Here is a 19,489-nt window from a genome sequence, read left to right as displayed (position 1 = left end):
TTTCATTCCTGGAATAAATCCCACTTGATCATGGTGTATGATTCTTTTAATGTATTATTTGCTAATATTTTATTGAAAATTTATGCTTCTGTCTTTATCAGTGATATTCACCTATAATTGTGTTGTTGTTATTGTGTCTTTGCCTGGTCTTGATATCAGGTTGATGTTGACTTCATTGCATGAATTTGGAAGTATTATTTTGCAATTTTTTGGGAATAGTTTGAGAAAGTTAGGTGTTGACTCTTTAAATGTTTGGTAGTATTTTCCTGTGAAGCCCTCTGGTTCTAAAGGTTTGTTTGTTGATAGTTTTTAAATACTGACTCAAGTTTATTATTAGTAATTGCTCTGTTAATATTTTTATTTCTTCCTGATTAAGTATTGGGAGATTATATGTTTCTAGGAAGTTATATATTTTTTTCTAGGTTTTACAATTTGTTGGCATATAATTGAAGTAACCTCTATGATTCTTTGTGTTTCTGCAGTGTCGTTTGTAACTTCTCTTCTTTCATTTCTGATTTGATTTATTTGGGTTATCTCTCTTTTTTCTTGATGAGTCTGGCTAAAAATTTATCAATTTTATTTATTTTTACAAAGAATCAGGTTTTAGTTTCACTGATTGTCCCTCTTTTTAGTCTTTATTTCATTTACTTCTGCTCTGATCTTTACTATAGCCCTACTTCTATTAACTTTAGGTTTTGTTTGTTGTCCTTTTTCTACTTATTTTAGGTGTAAATTTAGATCATTTATTTGAGATTTTTCTTGATTTGTGGATTAGGCCTTTATTGCCATAAACTTTCTTCTAGAATTACTTTTGCTGCATCCCATAGATTTATTTGTGCTGTTGTATTTCCATTTTAATTTGTCTTGAGATATTTTTATATTTACTCTTTGTTTTCTTCAATCCCATTAGTTATTTAGTAGTAGACTGTTTAGGTTTAACATGTTTATTTTTTTCTCAGTTTCTTCTTGCAGTTTTCTTGTCTCATGTGGTTGTGTTTGGAAAAATGCTTGATATAATTTCAGTCTTCTTTAATTTACTGAGATATGTCTTGTGGCCTAGCATGTGATCTATCCTGGAGAATCTTCCATATTTACTTGAAAAGAGTGTATATTCTTCAATTTTTGGATGGAATGTGTATTCTTCAAATTTTGGATGCAATGTTTTTTATGTATGTATTCAATGATCTGAATACATACATAAAATTTTTTGTTTTCTTATTGACTTTCTGTCTGAATATCTGATGTCCTTTGATGTAAGTGGGGTACTGGAGTCCTCTGCTTTTATCTTATTACCATCAATTTCTTCCTTAATACTGTTAATATACACTTTGTGTGCTTAGATGCTCCTATATTGGGTGCATATGTATTTATAATTGTTATATCTTCTTGTTAGATTGATGCCTTTATTACAATGTAATGGCCTTTTTTGTCTCTTATTGCAGTCTTTCTTTTAAAGTCTATTTTGTCTGATACATGTATTGCTGCCACAGCTTTCTTTTTTTTTTTTTTTTTTGCTTAGAATATCATTTTCCATCCCCTCACTTTCTAGCACCTTTGTGCTCATTTAAATCAGTTCTTTGATATGCACCATAACTGTCTAAGCTCAGTATCCTGCTTTTCTCCACGGTGAATCCCCCAGGGTTCATGGCTGGGGATGGCTTCAGTGGCTGATATCTTAATGGCTACAGCATCCTTTACTTACTGATATGGCAGGTGACATTCTTTATCCACAGTGTCTCTCCTTGGTCATAAATTTAACCAATGATTGGGAGGCATTTCATGACTGATTTTGTACCACAGAAGGCTTATTTCCAGATCAGATAAAGTGTCTGTTGATAGGCCACTCAATGTGTTAATTTTTAGATCAGGCCTTGTTGATAATCTAAAATTCTCTGGATCACCTGTCTTACTAGTCTATTATGATCTTGGGAATGTTTTCATTTGTTGCTTCTTCCCATATCTGGAGTTTCACTATTACAGTATTCTGTGTAGAGTTAAATATTACAGTCAACACTCTTAATATGTTTAAACATCATTGATTTTGTCAGAGGTCTGGTTACACATTGGGTAATGTAAGAGACACCAATCTTATGAAACAGGATATAAGTAATACAGTTAGCAATGTTAATGAAGTCCTAGTCCATCAGAGAGAGGTACAAGGCACAAGTAATTTGAAAATAGCAAGAGAAAACATAGTAAAACAATGATTAGTGTAACTAGTTTTAATTTGGTTGCAATAAGCCATCAAGTTCACAGGTGAACCAGCTGGAGAAGCCAAGTTCTAGAAAGATCAGGTAGAGAGGGAAACAAAATGTTTCATCTTTGTTTACAAAGGTATACTTTATCAACTTGTTATAGGTTTTAGTGTAAGAGGAAAGTTTTTTTTTTTTTTTGGTAGAAAATAAAGAGTGAAACCAATGTATTACAGAAAAAGTCATGTTATGAATAATATTTATCAATACATTCAGTCTCCCATAATTAATTCCTGTTGATCTGGATGAAGTTGTTAGGTTTTCCATTAGGGTTTTATAATTTCTTGTCCAATTTAGTGATATAATCTAAAAATTATCAGAAATATACTTGTTAAAAGTCCTTTTTAGGAATCTTCTTGAAGAACTTCATTTTATAAAAGCATCAGAGTAAAACAATGATTGTTTATAAACAACAAGACTTCATCGCCTGAATAAACATAAAGATTTACACTTTGGGTGTGTATATAGTGATCCTTTAATAAGACAGTTTTCCAGTAAGAGAATCTTTACGTGGACTGGCAGAAAACTCCTCATGGTAACACACCATTAAGGATGAATAGTAGAACAAATTTCAGGTTAGTCTTATTTGGGACTGTCATGCCAGTGTGATTAATCAGTAAATCAATATAATTTAGTTTCAGAGCTTAAAGATTCAGCTTTCTTAATAGCAGTGATTAAGGAATTTCATAGTACTTATCTAGGAGAAAAAGTGCTTTTTGTTCTAAGAGATTTGCCTTAAAATTTTCTTTTAATAAAAGTTTGTTTTCTTCTAGGGGAAATTGCATTCTTAAGTTCATATTTTCCTCTTTTAAAAAGAAGGATAATATTGCTACTTTCTGTAGTAATGAAATTGGAATTCCCAGTCCATGCTTCTAAACACTATGTTACAGTGTCTATAGCAGGAGACTGGTAGACAATCTGGCTTGGAACCTAATTTGGAGGAACCAAACCTAATATCAAGCTAAGAAATTTGGAATTTATTAAATGATGATTATTTGATTACTGAAGGGAGAAAATAAAACAAATGTTGTGGGAAGATTAATCAGTTGTCGTGTACATCCCTGGTGGCTCAGATGGTAAAGAATCCACCTGCAGTGCAGAAGACCTGGGTTTGATCTCAGGGTCAGGAAGATCCCCTGGAGACAGGAATGGCAACCTCCTCCAGTATTCTTGCCTGGAGAATTCCATGGACAGAGGAGCCTGGCGGGCTATAGTCAATGGGGTCGCAAAGAGTCGGACATAACTGAGTGACTAACATAACACACATGTGTAGATTAATTTGCAGGACTAGATGGTTGGAGGCAAAAAGAATCAAAAGATTTTTTTAACTTTTAGAGTAAGAGATAATAAGGATTAAAACTAGGGCAGTTGAAATGGAAAGGGAAGAGATAGATATGAAGAAGGAAGAGTTGACAGTTGTAGTGACTACAAAGGATGAGAATGGAAAATGGCCCAAGATGGCTTAGATATCAAACATATCTGTGATTGGAAGAATGGTGGCTTCATATCTTCAATAGGGGGGATGAACTGAATTGGGAGAAGGAAGATCTGATATGAAGTGGAAGAGACAGCCAAAAATAAATTATTAAAAGCTTTTGAGTATTCAAATATATTTTTTAGAGTTAATCTTATGAAGGGGAATCATTTGAACACATATAAATATGGCATGTTAACTGAAATAAATAAACATTTCCATAATTTAAAGAATATTAGTTAAAATTATTTCAAGTCCAGAAGATTCTCTAGTCCCTAGTTTTATTTTAGCAGAGATGCCCATGATTCCCTCTTCATATAGCTATAGATGCAATTAGTAATCAGATTATCACAAAGTCTTTGGAATGTTATATTTACCACATAAAGTGATCAATTATGGTCACTTTATTTCTGCCAAATGTAGCAAATTTTCTATGTAACATGATCAATCAGTTGGACAAAGCACTTTGCTCAAAATGGATAGGTGTTTATTTGAGAGATATCTTGAGAATAAAATGAGATAAAGAAATGTGAAGTAACTTAAGTTACTGATCTGCTCTTAGCTTTAAAAATTTAGTAAAATATAATTTTATTGGTGTTTGGTCTTGTGAGTTCCAGTTTTAATTTATAGGAATCTGGTTTTGCTTGAATAAAAATATGGAGGGTAGAAAATTTTAGTCTTTTGTTTTTAGGACACAGTTAGATAAAACTTGGTTAGTGGTGTGGGTCATAATAGAGTGCCATGCTTTCCTCTTTAGGATGTTGATTGCTGCTTTATTACAGAGAACATGGTACAATGGCCATGCTATTCATAGACTTTGGCACCTATAGCTTTTGTTAGTGGCACGTATTCACTGCTAAGTTTAAGATTTTGGGTTAGCTCTGGATTTATCTTTTACCCGCTTTGTTTGAACATGTTAATATTTATAGTTGATTTGGAAAGACAAGAGAGGTGGCAGGCAATTATACTTCAAAACCTCATTAAACTTTATGCTCTGAATAGAATTTCAAAGCTTATTCTCTCAAAGTAGTTAAAAAGAAAAAAAAAAATCTTTGTAAACTCTAAATAGGAACTTTTGTTGAAAATACTATAGATTATGAAGAAAATACTGTCAACATATTAGTTTTTATAATAAGTAGCTTAATGGTTGAAAGAAATGGCAAGATATCTCATGTTTTCTTCCGTAGATCTGGGGCTGTCTTCGTGGGTGTACAACCTTCACAGTGACACAGGACCCCATGTTTGGAAGTTTTATTTTAATAAAATAAATTTATTTTAATTTATTTATTAAATTAAATAAATTTGACCATTTTTTTTTTTTAGTCATCTGAAGTTGCCATCTTGAAATTCTGAATACATTTTTAACAAAGGGCTCTGAATTTTCGTTTTGAATCCCCAACTATATAGTCCTGCCTAAATCCTTTGGCTACTTTCAGATGAACTTGTACTTTGCTAAGTTCTCATTACCTGATCCCAGCTCACTTTTAACATGTGAAATTCAAGATACAGTTGCAACTAAAATGACGTTGGCTAATTTAGGTTGATTACTGACATCTAAGCAGTTTGGACTAAGTGTAACATATATGTTCACAGAATCTTAGCTCTACTAGTGACAAATGACCACTTGAATTCGAATAAATAATTTAGTAGGCAGGATCCAAAAGAGGAAAGACCAAAAGCCAAAGAGCAAAGGGAAAATTGAAAAACGAATAGACATGAAGTGCCTGCCAACACTCTCTTTGACTCTTCTCCAAGCCTACTATAAGCCAATCAACTGGCATATGTCATATCTTGCAGATGGAATAGCAGCCTGTGTAAATGTATACAAGTGCAGATGCATGGATCTGTCATGCAACTGCCAGAGGTTATATTTGTTAAACAGCCTGCAATGGCCATGAGTTTTGAAGAAGCGTAGTTGCTTTGAGGGAAGTCAATTATTCTTGTTTATTGATAGGCATAGTGGCTTCTTCAATGCCCAGAATGAGTCTGACCATATTTTTCTTCTTATGTTACTTAGTCATGTGACTATTGGACTGGTATATGGACTCAGCATTATGGAGATAGAGGGAGTCCAGAGATAGAGTTGGAATTCTGGTGATAGATGCAGCAGTGTGGTAAACAGATTTAGCCATAAGGTGACTGGTCCAGAGATTGAAGAAGTGTCAGTTGAAAGCAACTGACATCTTGATAAAAAACAGATAAGGCACATCACACTGTGACATATCATACAGAAGGTAGTGAGAATAGTCTATTGACATTTTCTAACACTATAGATTTTCTAAGTTTGAATATTTCTAATTTGAGTATAGAGCTTAAATGTAATATTAATAAGATGCAATGTGAATGTGTATGGTAATATTAATAAGATGCAATGTGTATGGTGTTTATGTTATAGTTATCATTGAAAAGGTGAATGAAAAGTATATACATGACTCTCTTTGGGGCTTGGGGATATTAATGAGGAAGGGGCAGTAGACTGAGAATCATTTTCTATCTGATACATGATCAGTGGGGATTTCTGGGGCTAATGAAACAGCAAGAGTAGCTTGAGCTGGGGAGGGCATGAGTGTTTTGATTTGCTGCAGACCCCCACTCACTGATCCTCAGTATAAGAGGACTGGAGGAAGGGGTCACTTTACCTCTAGCAAACAGACTATGGTTTACCATAGCGGGAGAGTCACAGTGCTGATATCAACCAAGGATCCTGACTCTAAAGGAACTCTGTGCTCTTTTCGGGGACCGATTGCCTTATCTTACTTTGAAAGTCTCCTTAATTTGAAATGTTGGGTGCTCTACTCTTTTCATCAATTGTAAGAGTTTATATTTCCTGTTGACTGATGTAATCACTGAGGATATTTTGAAATTTCATCACATTTTTTCCCCTGCCAGATCTTCAAATATGAAACAAGCTGATATAGTCACAATTAAATTAAATTGAAAAACCTTTAAATTTAGTAATTTCTCATCCAGACTACAGAAAAATATTCCTATTCATTCTTACCTAAATTAGTTTTCATTGACACCTGATACTTCTTTCCCATTAGCTATCTTGATATATATCCCTGCTAGTCTCTCTCTAGATAAAGTGATCCTTCCAAGTACTGACTTTGACCTTCTATTCAATTACTTTTAGGGAGAAAGAGACCTTACCACAATTTTGCTTAGCACTCATAAAGGTAAACTAGTGTTTTATGGCAACCTGACTAGAAAACTTTCAAATGGAGCCTGATGATGGAATCTTTCTTCATGGCATTATGCATTGCTAAATTTATTATGTAGATTTATGCTCTTTGAAGCACAAGCTGGAATCAAGATTGCCAGGAGAAATATCAATAAACTCAGATGTGCAGATGACACCACCCTTATGGCAGAAAGCAAAGAAGAAATAAAGAGTCTCTTAATGAAAATGAAAGAAAAGAGTGAAAAAGTTGGCTTAAAACTCAACATTCAGAAAACTAATATCATGGCATTGGGGTCCATTACATCATGGCAAATAGATGGGGAAACAGTGACAGACTTTATTTTTTTGGGCTCCAAAATCATGGCAGATGGTGACTGCAGCCATGAAATTAAAAGACACTTGCTCCTTGGAATAAAATTTATGACCAACCTAGACAGCATACTAAAAAGCAGAGACATTACTTTGCCAACAAAGGTCCATCTAATCAAAGCTATGATTTTTCCAGTAGTCATGTATGGATGTGAGAGTAGGACTATAAAGAAACCTGAGCACTGAAGAATTAATGCTTTTGAACTGTGATGTTGGAGAAGACTCTTGAGAGTCCCTTGGACTGCAAGGAGATCCAACCAGTCCATCCTACAGGAGCTCAGTCCTGAATATTCATTGGAAGGACTGATGCTGAAGCTGAAACTCCAATACTGTGGCCACCTGATGCGAAGAACTAACTCATTTGAAAAGACCCTGATGCTGGGGAGGATTGAAGTCAGGAGGAGAAGGGGACAACAGAAGATGAGGTGGTTGGATGGCATCGCTGACTCAATGGACATGAGTTTGAGTAAACTCCAGGAGTTGGCAATGGACAGGGAGGCCTGGTGTGCTGCAGTCCATAGGGTCGCAAAGAGACATGACTGAGTGACTGAACTGAACGGAACTTTATGCTCTTTAACAGGATACATATCACACCGCATAAAATCAATATCTTGTGACTCAGCTGGTAAGGAATCCACCTGCAATGTGGGAGACCTGGTTTCTAACCTGGATTGGGAAGATTCCCTGGGGAAGGGAAAGGCTACCCACTCCGGTATTCTGGCCTGGAGAATTCCATGGACTGTATAGTCCATGTGATCGCAAAGAGTCGAACATGACTGAGCGACTTTCACTTACTCACTCAATTGAATAATAGTTTGGTTTCGTAGATGTATTCTTTTAACATTAAATTTTATTTTTAATGTTGTTCTGCATCTATTTACCAAAGCTATGAGAATATTGTAATATTCAAAGAGGGACATGTTAGACACCTAACGTTTATAATAATAGAAAAACCAGTAGCCTTTGAAAGTGTTCTATAATAGTGAAAGCTGTATTTGGGGGCTGAATTGTTACGGAGTTTGTAATCATTCTCTTATCATCTAAATGCCATGCTGAATAATTAAACTCAGTAGCTGGTTGGTTTCATTACTGCCAATGTGCACGGCACAAGAGCTTATAGTAAGTTGCTTCTTTTCCTTCACTTTCTTTTTTAAATTTATTTTTTGATTGGAGGAAAATTGCTTTACAATGTTGTATTGGTTTCTGCCATACAACCACACCAATCAGCCATAATTATACATATATCACTTTCCTCTTGAGCCTTCCTCCCCTCCCACTGTCCCACCCCTCCAGGTCATCACAGAGCACCAGACTGAGCTCTCTGTGTTATATAACAACTTCTCACCAGCTGTCTGTTTTACACCTGGTAATGTACATATGTCAATACTACTTTCTCTGTTAGTCCCACGTTCTTATTCCTCTTTTTAAAAGGGATTTTAGGGCAGACATGACTTTCAGAATTTTACAGTTACTCAGTATGACTGTGCCACACTGGCTGCTCATTTTTCTATGTTCTACTATGTACAGTCCACTCATGAATCCAGAACTTGTACTTAACCTGCTATTTCTCCCGAAATACATAATTATAGACAGAAGTGAAGGTGGAATCAAATAGAAATAGAGCACAAATGGGATTACTTATTTTTTCCAGTTGCCCACCTCCACACCATACTTTTTCTCTCCTTTGTCAGTGAAATTGCTTTTTGGGAGAACTACACAAACATAACAACTGGCATGAACCCTGCACAAAGCAAGAACCATTCAAATATTTGTTTAAATTCTACCGGTTTGTATTCAGTTAGGTTTTCAATCAGTTTGGACATAGAAGGTAGGCCACACATAACATTACTGGGACAGTGAAGAATTCACACTACTTGAAAATTTTGGAGCATGTTATATGCTTAGTGACATTATTGTGTATAAAAATTATCTGTATGTTCAGTGTAGAAGAAAAAGGTAATCATTATTGCTTATATATTATTAGTACCTCCTCTTTACACATGGCTTGAAAACAGACTATGAGTAGAGATAAAACAAACATGTGAACACATATTTCCAAATAGATAATAACAGACTTAACTTGTTCCTTCATTGAAATATGTTGCCTTAGTCAGCAATATTCTATTAAGAATATATACTAAGATTTATTCAATATTATATTCAGTAGTATAATGAAAACAACATGGAAGTGCTTATGTTAAAATTCTTTTAAATAGAGATTTTGAAAATAGAAGAATCTTTGAAGGTTTATTTTATTGTATAACCAGATAAAAACTGAAGCAAACAATCCATGATGTGGTGTGGTGCATGGATTGAACTGTTGAACTCTTGACAGAAATATGTCTAGAAGAGGTTACTACCTCAGGTGAAATTAACTAGACAATTGAAAAATTTTATTGGTGTTCTGGTAAAGCCACCATCATAGTACTCATTGGGCTATTTAAGTGTTTTTCACCTATAATTTAGAGAAAAAAATATAAGGTAGTATGTAAACATCTAATTTGTTTAACAAGCATGTTGAATTTGAATGACTTTCTAAAATATTCTTCTGTTGTAACTAATATACAATAGAATATGATTTATATACATTTTGATTTTATATAAATGAATATGTAGTAAACTTTGTAATTTACACTAATAATTTACTAATTATAATTATTGATAATCTTGCTAATTTATAGTTTATTTTTCCACATTTTGCCTTTTTACATTTTTTTATATCTGAAGTTTCCATTCTTTAGGTTATTTAAGTGGAAACACCTTACAGTAAGGGATATACCGGACAAAGGAAAGCCTGTGAGTTCTCTCAGTAGCATATTCTGTTGATAATCTAAAGGAGAAATTTTGTTCCATTTTTATCACTCACTCTGAAGACTGATAATATAGTTGCTTAGGAAACATTATTTATGCTTTGTGGTTATTACTTCTGCTGCTCTCAACTTGAAGCACTGCATGTGTTTTTGTGAAGAATGTTGATACTTGATTATAATCATAGCCACATCTCTTTTGATAGGCAATTTCACTTTGGAGAATAGGTGTAAGACTTTTAGTGTTTTGAATGTAAATCACATCTGTCTCATCAGAATATAGAGTGTTTGAATGATGAATGGGGTTTATGACATCATGTTTATGAAAACACAGAAAACTTTTTCCAAGCTTATTGGTTTTATGCTTTAGCTTGTTTGAGATTTTTTATAACTTCCTACACGTCCTGGTAAGGCATGACCAAAGCCTTGCTTAGAATCTGAACTATATTAGATGATTAATAAATATTTATAGGAGGATGAATTACCATATGATACACATCTGTGTAACATACAGAGATTTCTGTTTTAGCAAGTAGCTTTCTTTGTCATACTCCATGTGCCGATCGTCTGGCATAGATGGTAGCGCATATAAAGGGAAAAATAATAGTAACAAGGAAATGGAGATGGGACCTATCCCTCCAGTTCTTAAAATAGTTATAAATCTTCATTATATAAAATCTTATATGACAGGCACATATTTTCCCCACTCTACATGAATGAAATAAAATCTTAGGCAGTTTAAATCACTTTCTCAATGTGGGTGAAAGAGCAAGATTCACACTCAGGGTATTCTGACTTCTAAGCTCACTGAAAGAGAGTGCCCTGGTACTTTGAGGTCACATGTCTTTATTTTTTAAAAGACATATATTAACTAAACATACTGGTAATGGTGAAGCTACATAGGAAAATTAAAATACTTCAAGTTAATTAATATAAAATCTTGATATATTTCATTCTGGTAAATACTGGGAACATTATATCTTTCTGTTATGATTCCAAAAGAGTTTATTAATTTCTAGAATCCAAAATAATAATAAATGTTTGATTCATAATTGCCATTTCCTCTTTTAAAATTTTTAAGAATTTTTATTTTCAATTAGTTTGCAATTTCAGAAGTAATACACAATTAGGCTATAATTTAAAAATTAAAAATTTGACTACCATTCCAATCCAGTTCTTTTCAGAGACAGCAATTGTCATGGCACTTAAACTTTTTCCTAGCCTCCAATATACTTATATATACTTGGAAAATATCAAGTATTATAATGTGCTTGTTTTTTTCTAATATATATGCACTGCACATATTACTCTGAAATTTTTTTATTCTACAATATATTCTGGCACTCTTTCCAAATCATTTTGTATAGATTCACCTCACATTGTTCACTTCCAAATACATGAGAGCCATCATCTCAATCTTCTCAAATGTTAACATTTCTGTGTTTCTAAAGGCCACAGGGTTTTCTTTCAGTATAACTCATATTGAATAAAATAACCCTTACATTATTTGTTCTTTCCTGAAAGATAGGCTTTAGGGTACAACAGAAAGAAAAAAAAAAAGATAAGCAATGACGATTTAAACTACAGCTGCTCCAGTAAAAGATTTCGTGCATTCTAAATTGGGTTGGTTACTGCACTCTTAGTCCAGGGTCAAATACATCTTTTAAATTTTAAAATATCTGTGAATGTGCATATGACTTTACAGTTTGATCTTTTTTTTACAGGATCTGATTTTTCTATGGTACTATTATATAGATTAGCCCAGCATATATTCTGATTACACAGCTCTCGGCCTTTTAGATAGTTTTCTGTGTCCTTTTAAGTTCAAATTGGATGCTTTAACTATATTATTCTAGAGATAGAATCTGTCTCTTTGGTTTGTTTTCAGGTTTCAGGGTATTTTGCCTCTTACTTTAAGTTTCACATAATTATAACCCAGATACCTGTTTAAGTTGATCTGATAAAATAAGATGTGTATAAGATTTCCTCAAAATTTTCAATTCCATTGTTCTGTTGAAATCCAAACCCTCCCTTAGAATCCAGTGAGTTCTCTGAAATTCATATCTGGTTTGCCTTTAATCATCTTGATTACACACCAAATTGCCCATAGGTATGCCTGGTCACGGAGAAGGCAATGGCAAGCCACTCCAGTACTCTTGCCTGGAGAATCCCAGGGATGGGGGAGCCTGGTGGGCTTCCGTCTTTGGGGTCACACAGAGTCGGACACGACTGAAGTGACTTAGCAGCAGCAGCAGCAGCAGCATGCCTGGTCAATTAATTCTTAACTTTCAATTCTTTCATTTCAGATTGGATATGATTTGGTGACCGAATAACAACAACAACACATTCACATTGTAATTCTATATTTGTGTGATTATTTGGTTAATATTTGTCAGTACCTCTAGGCTGTGAGCCCTGTGAAGAGGGCAGGGATGTTCTCCATTTCCTTACCAATTCCTACCATCTGGTACATACTAGGCTCTTAAGATGAACTCAAAATGTAAGAAAGGAACAACTGAAGAGGGCTTGAGATCAGAGCACAGACAGAGAAGTTAGTCTTGAAAATAAATGGCAGTTAGGGGAGGAAAGGAGAAGGCAATGGCCCCCCACTCCAGTACTCTTGCCTGGAGAACCCCATGGACGTAGGAGCATGTAGGCTACAGTCCATGGGGTCACATACAGTCGGACACGACTGAGCGACTTCACTTTCACTTTTCACTTTCATGCACTGGAGAAGGAAATGGCAGCCCACTCCAGTGTTCTTGCCTGGAGAATCCCAGGGACGGAGGAGCCGGGTGGGCTGCCATCTACGGGGTCGCACAGAGTTGGACACGACTGACGCGACTTAGCAGCAGCAGCATCAGGGGAAGAAAGAGAGAGAGGGACAGAGAGAGGGAGAAGTAGAAATTTTCCCTGAAGACAGAGGAGATAAATTTAAGATATTTAACCAATTTTCTATAAGATCTTTTTCTAGTTTATATTTTAAATTATATCATATAATATATGAACATTCCGTTCCGTTCCGTCGCTCAGTCGTGTCCGACTCTTTGCGACCCCGTGGACTGTAGCCTACCAGGCTTCTCCGTCCATGGGATTCTCCAGGCAAGAATACTGGAGTGGGTTACTGTTTCCTTCTCCAGGGGATCTTCCCAATCCAGGGATCGAACCCAGGTCTCCCGCATTGGAGGCAGACGCTTTAACCTCTGAGCTTAATCTGGAGATCAAAATATCCAGGATAAAATTTTAAAAGCTATAGCTCCAGACCAAGATAGGAAGAGAAAATCATTATGGAGAGAAAATATAATTTTCAAAAATTTTTTTGAAAATTTTTTTTCAAAATTATATTTTCTCTCCATAATGATTTTCTCTTCCTATCTTGGTCTGGAGCTATAGCTTTTAAAATTTTATCCTGGATATTTTGATCTCCAGATTATTTATCGTAATATGATATAGTGCAATCATCAATGTGAGATTATGCCTATACATAATATACACACACAATACCACTCTTTCTCTCTATCTATATATAAAAGACTGCACACTTTTGAAGATCAGTGATTTTTAGTGTGTTTTTGTGTGTAAAGACTGACACATACACACACAGTTTGAAGATCACTATATGATTTCATTTTATGTTAAAGCGTCTACAGAGCGCTTTTACTTGATACTCTTTCTCTAATTATCACATTATGCCCAAACCTTGAAAAGTTTCCTTTCTTGATGTATTTTAATAAAGGACCCTTTTAGAGCCTCATATTTTTCACCCTTTCTTCAAAGTCTGTACATTATTTTGGTTTCTATTTCCTGAGGACATATCTAATGGAAACCTTAAAAATACCATGTCAGCTTCCAGTGGTGGGAAATGGCTGGAAGTTGTAATCAACAGGAAGATGAAATTTTACTTTCAAAATGAATAATTAAAATTCAGAATTCTCTTTGATATGTTTGTGTTAAGGTTAATTAGAGTGTTGGTTTACAGTGAGGCATAATGAAAACACTATTGAATTAGGTATTGTAAGACCTGAGTACTTGCTTGAACGTCACCATTTATTAGCTTAATGACCGTGGGTAAGACAGTCTCAGCCTCTTTCACCATTGATTGAAATGTGTGGTTAACAATATCTTTGCTGCCTACCTCTTTATAGTATTGTCAAGATGAGATAATATAGGTGAAAACATTTTGTAAGCAATGAAGTGCTATATGAAAATGACTATTGTAAAGAACAGTTAATATGTGCCAGACACTATATTAAGCATTCATATCCTTCTTACAGCAGTTTTATGAGATAATGTTAGTATTCCAGTTTTACAGATCAGGAAGGTGAGGCTTACAGTACATAAGACACCTGAGTGAACTCGCACCATGATGAGTTGGAAGGGCAAGATCTGAATACAGATTTGACACTAGAACCAGTGCTCATAATTTCACGATTTTTTGTTACTCATGTGAATAACAATTGCTTTATAGAATGATGCGTGAACTGGGTAAGGCAGTAAAAACACAATTCTCTTTCTCATCAGGTATGCATTCTAAATGTGAAAACAAAATAATAATAAAAAATAGAATATCATGGAGTTCTAACCATTGAAATATGTTTTCCCTTTAGAGTTTAATTGTCTTGGATCCACTCACAGTGACGGAGGAGGAAATAAGACCATCCCTAGAGAAACGCCTTGAAGCCATTATCAGTGGGGCTGCTCTGTTGGCCGACTCTTCCTGCACAAGAGATTTCCATCGGGAGCGAATTATTGCAGAATGCAACGCCATTCGCCAGGCTCTCCAGGACCTGCTTTCAGAGTACATGAACAATGTAGGTAACTGGTTTTCCCTGACCCCGTACATTGGGAATGTGCCGAGGTTCTTTGGGTGTACAAAATGTGATAAATTATGAATGAGTACATGATTGTACATGTACATTGTACAGCTTTTGAGTTAGCTTCTGCTTGAACTGCTCCCAGAGTACAGCAAGGAGATAGTTTTTTTTTAGGGATGGAATTCAACCAGAAGGTTATTTCTATCTGATTGTTTTGCTTGATACAGTATCTAAATTGTAGTTGGAGAAGGGAGTCAGGATTGGGGAAAGGAAACTGGAGTTGCACATCAATTTAAAGGATAAAAAGAAGACAAAGAAAAGGGCAGGTTGCTCAGGATTACACTGTTGAATAAGAGTTAAAATTTAGATGGTATTGAGTAAAGTCAATGCTGTAGGGATCAGGGGACATTTAAAAAAAATTATTTATTTTGGCTGCTCTGGATCTTCTGTGCTGTGCACCTTTTTCAAATATGATATAATGTCATAGATTTCTTGCAGTTGTAGCCCTCTCTCAGGAATATTAGAAATGATGTCTGAATTTAGACAAATGCAAAAATATTTGTTTCAAGGTTCTTTTGGTATCATTTCACATATTTATTTATTTATGATGTAGTCTTTATATGTCTGTATATCTATATTTAATGTATATATTTATATACATCCACCTAAGGAGTATCTATGACTACTTAGTTTCATTATTAAAATAAGAAAGTCTTAAGGTCATCGTCAGCTATATATTCAATATCATGGATATTAACTCCTTAAATAATAGAGGTAAAGAAAAGAAAAAAATGTATAAGAGAAATATTTTGTTCATCTGCTTTGTTTTTAGTGGTATAATTCAAGAGTTATGAAGGTATATTTTGAAAATGATGAGTTACAAAGCATACCATTTTTTACATGTGAGGTTGAAGATTTAGGATTGTTAAGTATAAGTAATTTATGTGAGTAATTGAAATGTGCTAAAATTAGTTAGTGAGTTTTAAGGCTACTTCAACACATTTGATGTATCTCCATACTCTTAATATTTGATGACTTTGGCTCCTGACCAAAAATCTCTAGCCTGTCAAGAAGGCAAAGTTGCAAAGCAGGTTTTGTTAATAAGAACATATTAGTAATGTCATGTCCTGTTTCTGAAGCTGGAATATCACCATTTTTAGCATATATTTTTAGTGAAAGATTTTTAAAGGGAATTCACCAATTCTAAGAAACTCAGAAGATAATATTGTGTTGAAATTCCTTCTCTCTTGAAGTATAAACTATTAAAATTATTATTTTCATTTTGTAGATAAAATATGGTAAAGTTACATATATATGTTTATTTTAATCTATAAATTATAAAATTATAGTAGATTAATTTTTTTAAATATAGATAAAGTTATTCTTTCAAATACAAACATAGCATGCACATGTGCATACTCACCTACATACATAGGCCAGGATGGCTACATAATTGTGGAGCCCAGTGCAAAGTGAAAATGTAAGGCCTATTCAAAAGCATGGGAAGCAATGAAAGCTTTTACCTTTTTTAAGTCTTGATTGACCCAAGTGAGGTTATTTTTATTTGCTATTTAATGTTTGGTTCTCTGGGGCACAGGGATACTTGCAGGAGCACATAGAGTCACATACTTGTGTAGCCCTACCCATGACTCCCACCCATCCTGCTTTGTACTGAGGTCCCCAGCAGGAGTGGAGGGCGGCAGCAACTGCTGGGTTAGGGAACAGTTGGCTGAGGATCTGTTCCTTGAAGCACTGGAAGTCAGGACTTATTGTGAGTCCAGGACATATGCTTTTTTGCCCCATCAGACTTCACTTAAATACACAAATTCAAAGATTATTAAGTATTTCAAAACATCAAAATCCAATCATAATCATGGGGCTCCGTTCTGAACATGATGCCCTTTGCCCACTGATAGGCCACTGAAACTGTTCCTGTATATAATAAACATATATTACTTAAAAATAGTGCTGATTTTGTAGCTTTCTTCAACTTTGGGTTAAAAGCTTTTCATACAGAGAGTGAAGTTATGGGAGCATTCTGCCTTGGGTGCAATCATTGAGAAGGTGCGTTACCTCTAGAAATTTATAAAAATAATAAAGCCAATTAAAAGTTGTTCTGCACCAGCAATTCTCAAAGTCCATGATAATGTTTTTCACAAATTCATTTTTTCTCTAAATCCTAAATAATTACAGTGGGTATTGTTGAGTTTTAATAATATATATGTATAATTCAAATTAGGGTACTTTTATGATTAGCCTTTAATAAGCATTATATTCTTTATAGATTTAAACAGCAGATTCAGTATGGAGAAGGATACACAGTTATTGTAAAGACAAAGAGCTAGAAACAGAATTACTTTAATCCTGTTACTTCATGTGATCATTTGGAATTTTTATTTTAATTTAAAAATTCTAACAATGAAACAGTATAAATTGCAGGAGGTAATAATTTTTTAGGTAAGTGAAAGTTTCATACATGAAATATTTTATTCAATTTGAATAGCAACTTTGAAATCTGTTTCTCTTCTGAAATTGTCAATTGCTTTAAAGTTAAGGAGCCAATCAGGAAAACGATGATTATCACTGAAAAGTAATTTGTCATATAGAAAAGGGGATCATTTAAAAAGTATCTACTCTAGGTATCAAATATGCTAAGTTAGGCACAAAAATATGAAAATTTTTGTCTTCTGCTTTTTTTTTAAATGAAGTTTTAATCTGATGTTCAGTTTCAAGGTTAATTTGTCAAATATACAAAACTTATTTATGTTACTAATATCTTTCTGTTAGATATTTTGGTTTAAGAAAGGTAAGTTCTCTATTATGGGTGAAGTGGAAAGATGTTTCCATCTATAACGTCCAAATAATTGAGATCAAAGGTAAGTAGCTTTTTTTTAAGCTTGTCCAGATAGTTATTTTAATTTTCATTTTTTAAAGGTAGACTTAATTGTAGGAATTCAAATATTTCTCAGTTATTGATTAGATTGCACTATTCTTTATGATTGATGGACGCTTTCTTCTTCCTTCTTCTCTTTCCCATGTTTCCTTTTCTCTCCTTCGGGTAAATTAGTGCAAACATCTCATTAAATAGCTCTCCTTCAAGACACTTTCCCCTTTATAGCTCTCATTCTTATTGGAATTCCTATATTTACCTATTTGTCTTCTCCACTGGTCAGAAGCTTTAGGAGAGCAAGGGCTGTGTCTCTGGCCTTTCAGGTAGCAGGTGTTCAGTAATTACTATTTGGGTACAGGTAAATTGAATTAGTGCTTGCTTCATCTCAACTTTTACAATTAAACTGACAATGTTCCCGAAGCATTTAATTTGTATTTATTTATTATATTTACATGATAACAGTGGAGAAAATGTAGGGAGGTTTAATGGTGAGAACAAGAGAGCAGGAAGGGAAGTACACAGAGGTGAGAAAGCATGTTCTTTGGGTGATCTAAGAATATTTATAGATTCATTTTTCCTAGGGCATAAGGTTAAATATTTGTTGAGGAAGGCACTTTTTTTCTCAGGGAATGAAAGATTTAGTGTGTGTATGTGGATACTGTCTAGTGAGCTGCCCTCATGTTGGTATAAAGATGACAGCAGGTAAAACTAAAGTTATACCATGGTGGTCTACAGGATCAGAAACCTACTTACATGCATGATATATTAACATTTTATTCATAAGTATAACCTATTAATAAACAAATTTGCACTTATAACATTATGGGAAAGCATCCAAAATCAGTATAATAGTTCCTTTTTATATACAAGTGCAGAATTTTGGACCTAATATGAGTATTTGAGCAAGCCAAAGAATATTGGAATTAAACAGCAGGAACCACTGTGGAGTATATTATCAGAACAAATTTCCAGGTTTACTTTTACTCTAGGTTCCTATCACAAATAATACTTCTCTATACTGTTTCAGTAGCTGTAATGAAAGGGAATGTACTTTCCTGAAACTAGCTGAACTCAGACTTTTCTCAAATATTTTAGGACAACTCTCATACCAAAGTCTTCAACTTATTAGTTTAAGGAGTGTTGTATTTCATTTGGTGGGTCTGACTTGCTTTTCAGATTAGTTTGAAGCTTTTGTTATTGAGCTATGTTGATAGGGTAAATGCTTAACAATAATTCAGATGCAATGAAAATAACCAGGAAAAGTTAAAGCAAGGTTAACTCTCATCATGATCTGTGGATCTTTTTTGTGGATGTGACTTCAAGGCTTCAAAATTTTCAAGTTTGTTGAGTCCAGAACATATCAACGGTGTGAAATAAATATAGTTTATGTTTTTCTCAAGCTCAATTCATGGGACCGGTTTGAATCTAAATAACTTTACTTCCTTAAACAGATCAACAAGTCTCAATCATTTTTGACTGAAGCTGTGTGTTCAATAAGTTGGATGGCATCACCAACTCGATGGGCATGAGTTTGAGTAAGCTCCAGGAGTTGGTGATGGACAGGGAAGCTGGCGTGCTGTAGTCCATGGGGTCACAAAGAGTTGGACACGAATGAGTGACTGAACTGAACCGAGTAATAAATTAGTAATATGTGAGTCTAGATGGGTCTATAACAAATAAAATAGACAACTACCTAAACATA

General features: G+C 34.3%; 1 protein-coding gene across 3 annotated transcripts in view; it reads left to right on the top strand.

Moving 5' to 3' along the window:
- CTNNA3 (catenin alpha 3) overlaps window positions 1–19,489 on the top strand; it is a 1,978,275-nt gene that overhangs the window by 506,971 nt on the left and 1,451,815 nt on the right. For all 3 annotated transcript variants that reach the window (XM_055425631.2, XM_055425630.2, XM_088841920.1), the window contains one exon: window positions 14,691–14,894. In XM_055425631.2, coding sequence (XP_055281606.2) covers window positions 14,691–14,894 — 204 coding nt within the window. The remainder of the gene's footprint in view (window positions 1–14,690; window positions 14,895–19,489) is intronic.

Source organism: Moschus berezovskii, chromosome 12 (assembly GCF_049115385.1).
Source record: "Moschus berezovskii isolate FMDL1 chromosome 12, NW_MosBer_1.0, whole genome shotgun sequence".
NCBI lineage: Eukaryota > Metazoa > Chordata > Mammalia > Artiodactyla > Moschidae > Moschus > Moschus berezovskii.
Note: the sequence above shows the minus strand (reverse complement) of the source record. Positions and strands in the feature narration are given on the sequence as shown.